Source organism: Gobio gobio (assembly GCF_949357685.1).
Source record: "Gobio gobio genome assembly, chromosome: 15".
NCBI classification, from domain to species: domain Eukaryota; kingdom Metazoa; phylum Chordata; class Actinopteri; order Cypriniformes; family Gobionidae; genus Gobio; species Gobio gobio.
In genome coordinates this window covers 25142019-25155121 of record NC_137108.1, presented here as the reverse complement: position 1 = coordinate 25155121, position 13103 = coordinate 25142019, and the positions used below count along the sequence as shown (strand labels likewise).

At 38.2% G+C, this 13103-nt stretch overlaps 1 protein-coding gene across 4 annotated transcripts in view; it reads left to right on the top strand.

Annotated features, from left to right (window-relative positions):
• Positions 1-13072, top strand: part of ddr1 (discoidin domain receptor tyrosine kinase 1) — a 56465-nt gene extending 43393 nt beyond the window's left edge. The window contains exons 10-19 of one of the 4 annotated variants that reach the window (XM_079837622.1): positions 364-411; positions 3025-3185; positions 5437-5638; positions 6233-6346; positions 6856-7151; positions 7307-7434; positions 8178-8375; positions 8456-8720; positions 9779-9928; positions 10012-13072. In XM_079837622.1, the coding sequence (XP_079693748.1) occupies positions 364-411; positions 3025-3185; positions 5437-5638; positions 6233-6346; positions 6856-7151; positions 7307-7434; positions 8178-8375; positions 8456-8720; positions 9779-9928; positions 10012-10152 (1703 nt within the window). In that variant the 3' untranslated portion in view covers positions 10153-13072. The remainder of the gene's footprint in view (positions 1-363; positions 412-3024; positions 3186-5436; positions 5639-6232; positions 6347-6855; positions 7152-7306; positions 7435-8177; positions 8376-8455; positions 8721-9778; positions 9929-10011) is intronic. The other 3 variants (XM_079837623.1, XM_079837624.1, XM_079837625.1) reach the window with 3 other exon arrangements.
• The last annotated feature ends 31 nt before the right edge of the window (positions 13073-13103 follow it).

The window sequence follows — 13103 nt, the reverse complement described above, 5'->3', positions numbered from 1 at the left end:
TTTTTGCACACACATAAATGTATATATGTATTATTATTATTATATTGCTATTTTTTACATATTTAGTCCTTGGTCCAGAGTATAATTGTAATAAATGGTACTATTAGGCAATTATTATTAGTCATATTACTAGACATTATTTTTAATTAACACACACACACACGTGTAAATTTATTCATGAGGTTCATTGAGAGAGCTGGGAAAAGGATGCATTTTTATTACAGACTGAAAAGGCCTAATTTCACCCCATCTTCATAGTCTGACCTCGCTCATCTTTCAGCACTCTCATGTCTCTGCCCCTCAGTCACCCACCCCACCTCTCTATTTCTCCCTCTTCTGACCTGTCCATCCTCATTTTTCCAGACCTCTTCATGAACATTACTTCACTGCTGCCCAGCAGCATGCCAACAGGTGAGGGAGAGAGAAAGAGAGAAGGACAAGGGGAAGAAAAGAGTATCATCTCCATGCTTATTACACTGCAGATTTTTACGGCATGTTTTCTAGCAAATAGGCCTTTTATAATGTTTCCCTCTATTTCTTTAACCTGTCCTCACTTACTTTAAAATGCCTTGGGAATGTGGTTGGTGGTTTTGTGTGTGCATGAGTATCCATCTTGAAGCCTGGAGCAAACAGGGTTTTTTTTGCATGATTTGGTTGATAATACAATATTGTTTTGAGGCAGTGGCGGTTCTAGGGGGGCCAGTGCCCCCGTGTCAACATGCTTGGCCCCCCTAAATTTGGAATCATATCGCGATTTTCTGAAACTGGTTGCAATGTGCAGTTTTTTCTGTGGTGGTATGTGATGAAAAGAGTACTTTATTGTGTCATAACCAATAACCAATGCAGAGAAGAAATGAGGAGGCTGCGCTAGTCTGCGCTGCTAAACTAGTCTGTTTATGAATGATTCGTCACTCAGTCTGCATTCGCTCAAATAGTTGTAAAACGCGGGCTATAATGGTTGCTACGCACTTGATTACAGATAAAATAAGCTCTCTTTATACATGTTGTGTTGTGTGTAACTTCACCCATACGCAGCAGTGATCCTGTAGATTAATTTTACTGACTTTACTTTTTTTGAATTCCATTCAGTCATTTCGTTCATTTAAACATACTGGTAGTTAAAATATATTTTTTCAATGGCTAATTTCTCTGAACACGTCCACATATGTAATCTTTGATCATATTCCGAATAAGGAAGATGCAGCAAAAGATAAATTATGACCAACGCAATGAAAAAAACTTTCATGTGCCACTATGACAGAGACGTGTTTCACCACAGAGATAGGCATACCCGAGATACAGAAAATAATATAATTTCAGTCTTGTTCACATATAGCGAGAAATAATATTATTTTATCCAATTGTCCAGTGTTGCTTATAGAGTAGGCTAGGCCTATTAGATGTTTGTTTTTATGCCTATGCTAACTTTGCGAAGAGTCCGCTAACAGAGAGCAGATATAGGCTACAAAACATGTCAAATAAATTGTTTCGTTTTACTTTTATAAATTGAGCATGATCATATTACAGATATACATTACTTTTTTCAAATAAATAAATGAACTTTATTATTTTACTTAACATGTAGAGACTGCAGAGTGATACAGTACATGGCCAAATAAAAAAAGACTTTCAATAATCCACAAAATAAGTTAAAGGGTTAGTTCCCCCAAAAAGAAAAGAAAAACACCTAATGTAACTCACCCTCATGTTGTTCCAAAAATATTAGTTAGAATGTCTTTAACCAAACCATTTCAGTGCTTCTTAGTTAGAATGTCCATAAAATTCAAGATATGCGGCAAAAATGCCCCTGTTTGAGTTTTAGTCTCAGAGCGTTTTTACACTGGGCACGCTTGTTGTGGTGCGTCAAAGCGCGTTCTACACAGCGAATACATCACAGGCTCCCTCTCGCTCGTATCCAAGGTAAATCATCAACACTATCATCCCTTACATGTCTTTAATTGAATAAATACATCGTCATCTGATAAAATGCATGTGCAGGTTACTTTTCTTGCGCACCCGAGTCCTTGTTGCTTTCACATTCACATGAATCGCGGCACAGCTCGAGCGCAATTTGCGAAACCAAACTCAGACCACCTCCTTCAGGCAGTCTCAAATTCAGTTCCCCTGAGCTCAGCTCACCCGGGTCCGCATGACAACTTTCACATTACCAATTATTCAAACTAAACTGCCTGTGTGAAAACGCCCTCACATTTACATCATGATATAGACTACAGTCAGTATAACATGAGTAACGAGTGAAATATCATACGAGTTCTGTTTTTCGACCCAGAATAGCATGAGGGCAAATACGATACTGATCTTATACAACAGTTTAATAAAATAAATAAGTTAATATTGTGTTCAACATAAGAAAGTCATATTTGGAACGACATGGGGGTGAGTAAATGGTGATAGAATTTTCATTTTTAGGTGAACTACCTATTTAACTACTGGTTAAGATAAATGTGTGCCCACTAAAAGTACAAGTGGCCCCTGCCTGGCCCCCCTAGTTACCGTGGTCTAGAACCGCCACTGTTTTGAGGTAATGTTTCATATAGCCAAGCTTATAAAGGATCTTTATTGTGAGTTTGCTCCATCTGTCCTTCTTTTGTCCCTCTTGAATTAACTTCAGTTCCCTCAGCTTTAGGACTGTGCCCACTCTCACAGCTCATTTACTCCTGTCAAAGCTTATTACTGCCCCCCAAAACAACAGCTGCCTCCTAAATTTACCGACTTAAGCACACAAACACACACACACACACACACACACACACACACACACACACACACACACACACACACACACACACACACACAAGTAAACACACAAAAAGTGTGTCAATGACCATGAAGGCATTTATAGCACTGAGATTAAAAGGTGGCTGTAATGGACATTTAAGCTTTGGTTTTACCCTCTAAACACTCTGTAGGCAATTAATGCCTTGTTTATGGTGTTTGTGATCATTTAAATGTCAGATTGACATACTCACGTAATCATAAATCTGTCGTGTTTCTTATTAACAGAGTTCTCTGCCATCACTCTGAGGGCGGGGTTACCTGTGGCCAAAGATGACAGCAGCAACACGGCCATCCTGATTGGCTGCCTGGTTGGAATTATCCTGCTCCTATTGGCTATTATAGCCGTCATACTGTGGAGGCAGTACTGGAAGAAGCTACTTGGCAAGGTGTTTTTCATTACTGTGTTGTACAGTGCATTTCTTTTTTCCCCCATGTTGACGTGTTTCCTATAATTATATCAGTTTGTGAAAATCCTATGTCCGAATTCGAAGTAATTATAAAACAGTTGGCAAAAAGTACCCAGATGACTTACTACTTATGGAGTGATATTGAAGTGTGCATCTGATGGACACTTTACTATCCCATGAGGCCAAAGATCCCGATTCATTTATCAACGAATCAAGTAACTCTTAATGAATGAGTCATTGAATCATTCTGTCAACAGATTTGTTCAAAAACACTGCTGTGTGTTGTTCTGAGACATGCAATGGTTGATTCTGCTTTGGCTTCGTTTGGAACTATTTTCATTGGTGGAGCAAAAATAGACAAAGAACCCGGCAATATTGTGTATAAAACATAAATTACTCCGCATACATTTGTTGTTGTTGTGTTTTACACTGTAGTAGAAAAGCTAAATATTTCTGTAATTTATCTTTTTTATTAATTTTCTCAAAAGAGAAAACTATACCTTTTATATGCATTTACAGTGAGGAAAATAAGTATTTGAACACCCTGCTATTTTGCAAGTTCTCCCACTTAGAAATCATGGAGGGGTCTGAAATTGTCATCGTAGGTGCATGTCCACTGTGAGACACATAATCTAAAGAAAAAAATCCAGAAATCCCAATGTATGATTTCTTAACTATTTATTTGTATGATACTACTGCAAATAAGTATTTGAACACCTGTCTATCAGCTAGAATTCTGACCCTCTAAGACCTGTTAGTCTGCCTTTAAAATGTCCACCTCCACTCCATTTATTATCCTAAATTAGATGCACCTGTTTGAGGTCGTTAGCTGCATAAAGACACCTGTCCACCCCATACAATCAGTAAGAAACCAACTACTAACATGGCCAAGACCAAAGAGCTGTCCAAAGACACTAGAGACAAAATTGTACACCTCCACAAGGCTAGAAAGGGCTACGGGGAAATTGCCAAGCAGCTTGGTGAAAAAAGGTCCACTGTTGGAGCAATCATTAGAAAATGGAAGAAGCTAAACATGACTGTCAATCTCCCTCGGACTGGGGCTCCATGCAAGATCTCACCTCGTGGGGTCTCAATGATCCTAAGAAAGGTGAGAAATCAGCCCAGAACTACACGGGAGGAGCTGGTCAATGACCTGAAAAGAGCTGGGACCACCGTTTCTAAGGTTACTGTTGGTAATACACTAATACATCATGGTTTGAAATCATGCATGGCACGGAAGGTTCCCCTGCTTAAACCAGCACCAGGCCCGTCTTAAGTTTGCCAATGACCATTTGGATGATCCAGAGGAGTCATGGGAGAAAGTCATGGGGTCAGATTAGACCAAAATATAACTTTTTGGTCATAATTCCACTAAACGTGTTTGGAGGAAGAAGAATGATGAGTACCATCCCAAGAACACCATCCCTACTGTGAAGCATGGGGGTGGTAGCATCATGCTTTGGGGGTGTTTTTCTGCACATGAGACAGGGCGACTGCACTGTATTAAGGAGAGGATGACCGGGGCCATGTATTGCGAGATTTTGGGGAACAACCTCCTTCCCTCAGTTAGAGCATTGAAGATGGGTCGAGGCTGGGTCTTCCAATATGACAATGACCCGAAGCACACAGCCAGGATTACCAAGGAGTGGCTCTGTAAGAAGCATATCAAGGTTCTGGCGTGGCCTAGCCAGTCTCCAGACCTAAACCCAATAGAGAATCTTTGGAGGGAGCTCAAACTCTGTGTTTCTCAGCGACAGGCCAGAAACCTGACTGCTCTAGAGAAGATCTGTGTGGAGGAGTGGGCCAAAATCCCTCCTGCAGTGTGTGCAAACCTGGTGAAAAACTACAGGAAACGTTTGACCTCTGTAATTGCAAACAAAGGCTACTGTACCAAATATTAACATTGATTTTCTCAGGTGTTCAAATACTTATTTGCAGCTGTATCATACAAATAAATAGTTTAAAAAATAATACATTGTGATTTCTGGATTTTTTTATTTTTTTAATTATGTCTCTCACAGTGGACATGCACCTACGATGACAATTTCAGACCCTTCCATGATTTCTAAGTGGGAGAACTTGCAAAATAGCAGGGTGTTCAAATACTTATTTTCCTCACTGTATCTGTTAGAACATTTAGGAGTAGACTAGCATACAAACATGGACGAAATGCTACCAAACTCCAAATTTGATTTCATGGCTCTTTAATTTGATGTTTTTATGTATCCAGGCCCAAGGCAGCCTCTCTAGCGACGAGCTGCGGGTTCATCTTTCGGTTCCATCGGACAATGTGGTGATCAACAACACTAACACGCACACATACTCCAGCCGTTACCAGCGCATACACACCTTCCCTGACGACAGGGACCGAGAGGGAGAATACCAGGAGCCCAGCACTGTACTGCGGCCCCGGGATCAGCGAGACAGCACAGGTGACACACACAAAACACACTGAAGCATTCATATACCTCTGTCAGTAAGTGCACAGGAAACCCGGGTCACCACGGAGAATGAACAGCCAAAACGACATCAGAAAAAGTACTTTAGGACAATCCACAAACCAGACACAAAGAGCCACTGTCCTATCTGACAGAGAGGAGGGAGATTTTATTTCACTCAAACTCAACTTGTATACTCACTCGAAAGTTTTTTTTTCATGCCACAGTTGCTTTCGTGATAAATACATCATTTTTTAATCATTGTGTGGTTGTTTTCATATATTAATTAACATAAATGAATGCCTCAGAACAGACTGACCAATGAAAAGATCATTAACAGCCTGCGTCATTATGGATGATAACACTGCCTGCTGTGTTTGTGCATCTCACATGTAACTGGTTTGCTCTGTCACCCCTTAACGGCCCTGTTGTTTATGTTTTGTTGTTGTGTCGTCTCGTGTTGTGATGCGTCTGTGTTGTGGTTTGGTTGTGGCGTTTTGTGTCGTTTTTGTCTTGTGGTGACCGCTCACACTGTCGTACTCTTCGTGGACTCGTGTGTCCGTGGGATTTGTGTATGTGTCCTCCTAGCACTGCTGTTAAACAACCCAGCATATCATCTCCTCCTGTCTGACCTGACACATGGCCCCAACAGGCTGACAATCTGCCACAGCCAGCAAGAAAAACCCCAAAACCTGTCCCAGGGTAAGAGAGAGAGGGTTCATGTTGCCCTAAGAAAGGGGCGAGGGGTGGTGTCCTCCCCAGGGAACTCTTCCCCTGTCCCCTGAACTCTTAAAGGTAACAGCTAGAGTGATATAAATGCCCCAGAACAGCACAGAGGGTATTACATTCAAACATTCGTTAAAGGGTGTTTCTGGGACTTTTATATCTCAGGGGTTGATTTTTATTAAAACTAAAAGGTTTAAACGTATCTTTTGTCATAGGAAGGTCACATTTAAAACTTACTTGGAAACGTAAAGTGCCCATAGTTGAAGAAAGGATATTGTTTTGTCAGGGATGAGGTACTGTAGAGAGTGTGTTAGTGTTTTAGTCTAAAGCCATACATATCACAGTATGCATGTAATGTCTCATCTCCAGTGTATGCGAGTGTTTAAGTGCATGTGTGCAGTTCATAATTACTTATTATAATGTAATATGGTTGATTAGCTCTTTACTATAAGTTTTTTTTCTTTTGTACCTTTTTTTTTTCTCAGCATGTGCCATTGACATGGTTGATAAAGGCCTACCCATTCAGGAGGGACCGCCTCCTTACCCTGGAGCTCCACCCCCTGGTTTATCAGGGGCTCATTATGGAGAAGCATCAGGATGCGGGGGGAGTGTTCCTCATTATGCAGAAGCTGACATCATCAGTCTGCAAGGTGTTAGTGGTAACAATACATATGCAGTTCCCGCCCTCTCAGCCACGCCCACTGATTGCCCACCATTGCCTGAGTTGCCACGGGAACGACTTATATTCAAAGAAAAGCTGGGAGAAGGACAATTTGGAGAGGTACAACTTTGGATTGCATAAACATTGCAAATTCCCAAGTTCTAGTAGCTTTATTGGCTTCTTTATCCATAAACCTTATTGTTTGGCCAAAAGTAGACGTTTAATAATATTGTTCCCTTTATACCAGTCTTATGTATTGTCTGCTTCCTTGTTAGGTTCACTTGTGTGAGATTGAAAACCCTCAGGACCTTGCAAACCTTGAGTTCCCGTTTAATGTCAGGAAAGGGCGCCCTCTTCTGGTGGCTGTGAAGATTTTACGGCCAGATGCCTCTAAAAATGCCAGGTAACTGTACACGTTAAGTACACTTAATCATACACTTTATTTTCCTTGTTACGTGTAGTTACTATAGGAATTACTATAAATTGTGCATAGTTACATGCAACTAACCCAAACAACACCATAATCCTAACCCTAAAGTAATGTAGTTAATTATTATTACTCAGTACTTAAATATATAACTACACTGTAACACGGATACCTTAAAAAAAAGTGTAAAATATATTTGAAAATGTTTTCTATTTTAAATACAAAGATTATATATTTTTCTTAATGTTACTTAATTTGACCTTAACAAAGGAAGCTATTTTTACTTTTATTAATTTTTTTGTAATAGTATGCTTCAAATAATATATATATATATATATATATATATATATATATATATATATATATATATATATATATATATATATATATATATATAATAACTTTTTTATTGCAATTTTTCCTCAAATATTATTTTATGATACCAGCATTAACTGCCATTTGAGCAATTAAAAATTGACCTAGGCTACTGTGTATATTACAAAAAAATATATAATTACAATAGTTAGAGTTTAATTAACTACATATTTTTGTGCCAAATAATCAGATTTGGTTGGAATAGTTCTTTAGCTGTAAAACAAAAGCTGTTGTTGTGTATTTTGTGTAATAAACTCAAATTCTTTACGCTTCATTTCAAAATGTTCTGTCCTTTTACCTTCTCTTGTTACTCTCTCATTCTTTTCATGCTTTTCTTTCAACAGGAATGATTTTCTGAAGGAGGTGAAGATCTTATCTCGCCTGAAGGATCCAAACATAATCCGCCTGCTGGGTGTGTGTGTAAGCAGCGACCCATTGTGTATGGTCACGGAGTACATGGAGAGCGGAGACCTCAATCAGTACCTCTCCCATAGAGTGTTGCTGGACAAGACTGGACCTTCACATAATACACCAACCGTCAGGTACACACACACACAGGAATGTGTACGACGACAATATCAAGTAATGATGCATCTAGGCTAAATCTCTGTCTCTGTTTCAGCTACCCAGCTTTGATCTCCATGGCAAGTCAGATCGCATCAGGAATGAAGTTCTTGGCTTCTCTGAACTTTGTGCACCGCGACCTGGCCACGCGGAACTGCCTGGTGGGTGGGGAGAGGGGCGAGGGGGAGGACAGTGGCGGAGAGCGTCCGATAAAGATAGCTGATTTTGGCATGAGCAGGAACCTCTATGCTGGCGATTACTACAGAATACAAGGACGAGCTGTGCTGCCTATTCGCTGGATGGCATGGGAGTGCATCCTCATGGTAAGAACACACACAACTGTAACTTGGCTATAATAAATAAATGAAAATGCTGGAATATTAGTAAGCTTTTATTGATTCGTTTGATTTATCCGTGTTACTATAATGAAGATAATATTTAATTACTTTATACTTTATATTTATTTATTATAAGCTTTAATATATTATAATATCATTTTATATATACAATTTTAAACTTTTTTTTCTTAATAAATAAATAAATACAAAATGTGTAATGGGATGGACCCCATTACACATTTTGTATTTATTTATTTAAAGTCTGCAACCACTTGTGAAAATGCTTCATTTTTTCTGCATTATATGTATTAAATCTGATAGTATAATGAATGAATACAAATTAAGTAAATATCCAATATATAACTAAGTAATAGTCTTGATAATAAATTATCAATAACTTGATTAAATAATAAATTAAGTAATTAAATGTATAATTCAAGAAAAAATGAAGCAATTTTACTAGTGGCTGCAAACCTTTTGGACCCCATTTAATATATAAAAATGATTATTATATTATTAATATAAAGTTGAATAGATAATACTTAGAAGATAATATATATTATCTATTCTACTATATATAATAATTTTAATATATTAAATGGGGTCCAACAGGTTTGCAGCCACTAGTAAAATTGCTTCATTTTTTCTGCATTACCATAAGAAAGATGTATTTATCTACTTCATTTGTATTTATTCATTATATTATCAGACTTAATATGTATTATCTTCTATGTCTTATTTATTCAACTTTATATTAATAATATAATAATTTTAATATATTAAATGGAGTCCAAAAGGTTTGCAGCCACTAGTGAAAATGCTTAATTTTTTCTTGCATAAGCATTCAATTACGTATTATTTATCAAGTTATTGATAATTTATTATCAGACTATTATTTATTTATATATTGGATATAAAATGTACATAAACGTTTATTTTGTCTGTACAAAGGAGCTCACATGCTTAGAATCACAAATCTTAAATATCATTTTATTACGTTTCTTTATGGGACCCCACTATATATAATATGTGTATGCGTGTAGGGGAAGTTCACCACCGCGAGTGACGTGTGGGCATTTGGCGTGACACTGTGGGAGATGTTGAGTGTGTGTCAGGAGCAGCCGTACAGTCACATGACGGATGAACAGGTCATTGACAACGCAGGAGAGTTTTTCAGAGACCAGGGCAGACAGGTATGTGCATGTTAACCCTTACTTTAAAAGAAAAAAAACATAAAAGTGTAGCCTCACTCTTTCTCTCTCTCTCTCTTCATCAGGTGTACCTGTCTCGCCCGGCTGTTTGCCCACAGGGTTTGTATGAGCTGATGCTAAGCTGCTGGAACAGAGACTGTAAACTACGGCCTTCCTTTGCATACATTCACTCCTTCCTCACCGAAGACGCCATGAACATGGTTTAGAGAGTGACAAAGATGAAGAGAGGAGGAATGTAAGAAAGTGTGTGTGTGGACCACAGATTGGTGGTGTGTTTTTAAGCAGACACGGCTAAGCACTCTTATGTAAATTAGTGTATTTTTTGATCAGTGGGTTGGGGCGAACAAAAGCCGCAGGTTCGGTGCCTCTCAATGACCCGCTTTTAATCCCTTATCCTGAACTCTTCAAGCAACATTTTATCCCCAACTCATTTTTAGGCTCACTGTTCCCCCACTATTCATACTTGTCATATCACTATTCCACAGTATTTAGTTTCACAGAGCTCACATTTCCCAGAATGCACCACAGAAATGGCTTTACTCTGGCTTATATTTTCTTTAAGAACCTGAGAAAGAAACCTCTGTGTAAGCGTTTCTTGCTGTGAAACTAGTCTTTTGTGTTCTGTGAGGTTCGGTACGGTACGGAAGACTAAGCTCTGACAATGGTCTAACAGGAATACAATGAAAAAGAATTTGGGATAAAATGCTGCTTGGCCTCTGAACCTTAAATCCTGGTCCTGGTGAAATGTGTATCAAATCTGTCTCTTCATTCCCTGAACACTGAATAGATCTCGAAACATTATCATAGGAACTGGTGGAGGGTTTTTATAGCTAGATGACAGGCGGCACAAAAGCACACGGCTCTACAAACTGTCTATTTAGTCGTAGTTCTCTTCAGGCAGCATTTGACAAATTACTGATTATGCAAATGAACACATACTATAGAAGAAATACAGACATTTTTCTACTTGCATTTTAAGTAATAATAGTGAATAACATTTTAACTTTGCTACCATTCATGGTCATGTAGAATATCCGAGGATGTATCAGACAGTTTTTCATGTCTTTTTTTGTGGTGGAGGGTAATTCATCATCACTAAACATTAACATTGAGTGGGACATTTTCTTCTAAATGATATGAAATGAGGTTTTGTTGAATCATTGTAACGGCGGAATCCCATACAGGGGCAAATTCACGAATCGTCACTCTTGGAGTTCAATGAATGTCAAAAACAAACGCTGAAGAGCTTCCAGTGTTTTCAAATATAATACAAGGTGTGCAACAGGCTTATGACACGATATTGTCAAAATGCGGTGAATTAGAGTGTGGATATATATGGTCTGCACATAAATGGTCTCTTTAGGCTCATTCACACCAATGACTATAACATATAAACACAAATTTATACATATACATTTTTAATAATCATTCTAATCTGTGAAAGTCCACACCAGAGCTTGAATTATGACAGAAAACGATATTGGTGGAATCACTTTTTTCCAGCTGGATTGTGATTGGCGTGCATTTAAAGTGGCAGGTTCTTACACTAAACAGAATGTAATTGTGTATTGGTGTGGACTGGATGCTTATATAGTTATTGTTATAGTTATCATTCTTGGTGTGAATGGGCCTTTGCTCAGCTATCTCAATGTTTACGGTCACTTCTCCCTTCATTAACTGTAAAGGGCCATTCACACCAGAAACGATGGCCATAAAGATAACTATATTAGCGTCTACACCAACGGAACATAACATTATGTTTATAACCTCACGCAGTGGTTTTGTCATCTATTGCTTTAAAATGCACAATCTCTTTAAGGAAAGAGGATGGCTGTCAATGTTTGTCTCTTTCATCAGCTTGAAAATTGATTCCAACAATATTGTTCATGGCCCGTCCACATTCAGGAAGATAACTAGAACTATAAAGTTGTAATATTCAAATTCTGTGTGAATAGGGAAGTCCACACCACAACTTTAACAGCACAGAGGAATCGCTTTCAGATTATAATTTTTTTTGTCAGCTGATAAAAGCATATCAGAATCCACACAAGTTTAAAGAGCTTGAGCATTTAAAGCAGCAGACGACATAACTTAATGTTGCGTGCAATACAGTTATCCGTTGCTGTGGACGCCAATATAGTTATCGTTATAATTGTTGTGAAACTGGCCTTAAGTGTGAATGTGATGGCACAGAAAATGACTAGAGAGTTTTGTAATTTGATCTGCCATTACGTGGACGGAGTTGAACGAAGTGGAACTCAGATCATGAACTTGTTGGTACCAGTATGTGCTGGGTTAAACTAGCCTTTTTGAATTCAAAAACTCTTTTGAATGGGATGTATGGCAATGTACTACCAATGCACTATTTGATGGGACTCGATATGAGCCTGGACATGACAGAAATTGAAACGAATGGGCCTGGAAAGTACATAGTGAGAGAAAGAGAGGGGAAAAAAAACAAGCGGAATGGCCACAGAAATGTAAATTTATACCAATAAGAAATGTATTGTTTATAAAGAGAAATAGAAAAATAACCAAAGCATTTGTCCTGGATTTACTATGTAAACCTGAGGGACACTTGCAGAGAAACTCTCTTAAAGCTACAGTACGCAAATGCATTTAATCTCAGTGGTGGTTTCAGTGACTGCAGACTGTACATGTAACTTGAAACTGGTGTGGTGACGCCACCTCATCCTCATTTAAGAGGAAGACTGTGTACGTAGGTGGGGTAGAGAGAGCAACATACATAACATTTACTGTAATATACACAGAAGAATGTGATTCCCAAACGGTTATGTTGCCTTGCCCGATTATGCTAATTGAATGACCGTTAACCTTTTTTTTTTTGGTACACTGAGGCCTGAACTTTTGTTGTATTTTTATAAATATAGTTTTGGGCATGTTCTGTCCTCAGCTATTCATGTTTCTTAAATAATGAAAAATGTAAATAATTCATGGGACATAATTTTCTTCATTAATATTGCTATCTGTTATTAATCAGTTCTGTCCGTCTCCGTTTTAGACTCCCTGCCTGTGTTAGTCAGTGTCATTGCCGGTGTTGTCTATTTTTGTAGGTGTTTTAATAAAGTAACCTTTTCCAATAAAGTCAAATCTTTTCCTCGCTTTCATTTACAATTTGTAAAGTTTGAGTTGTACA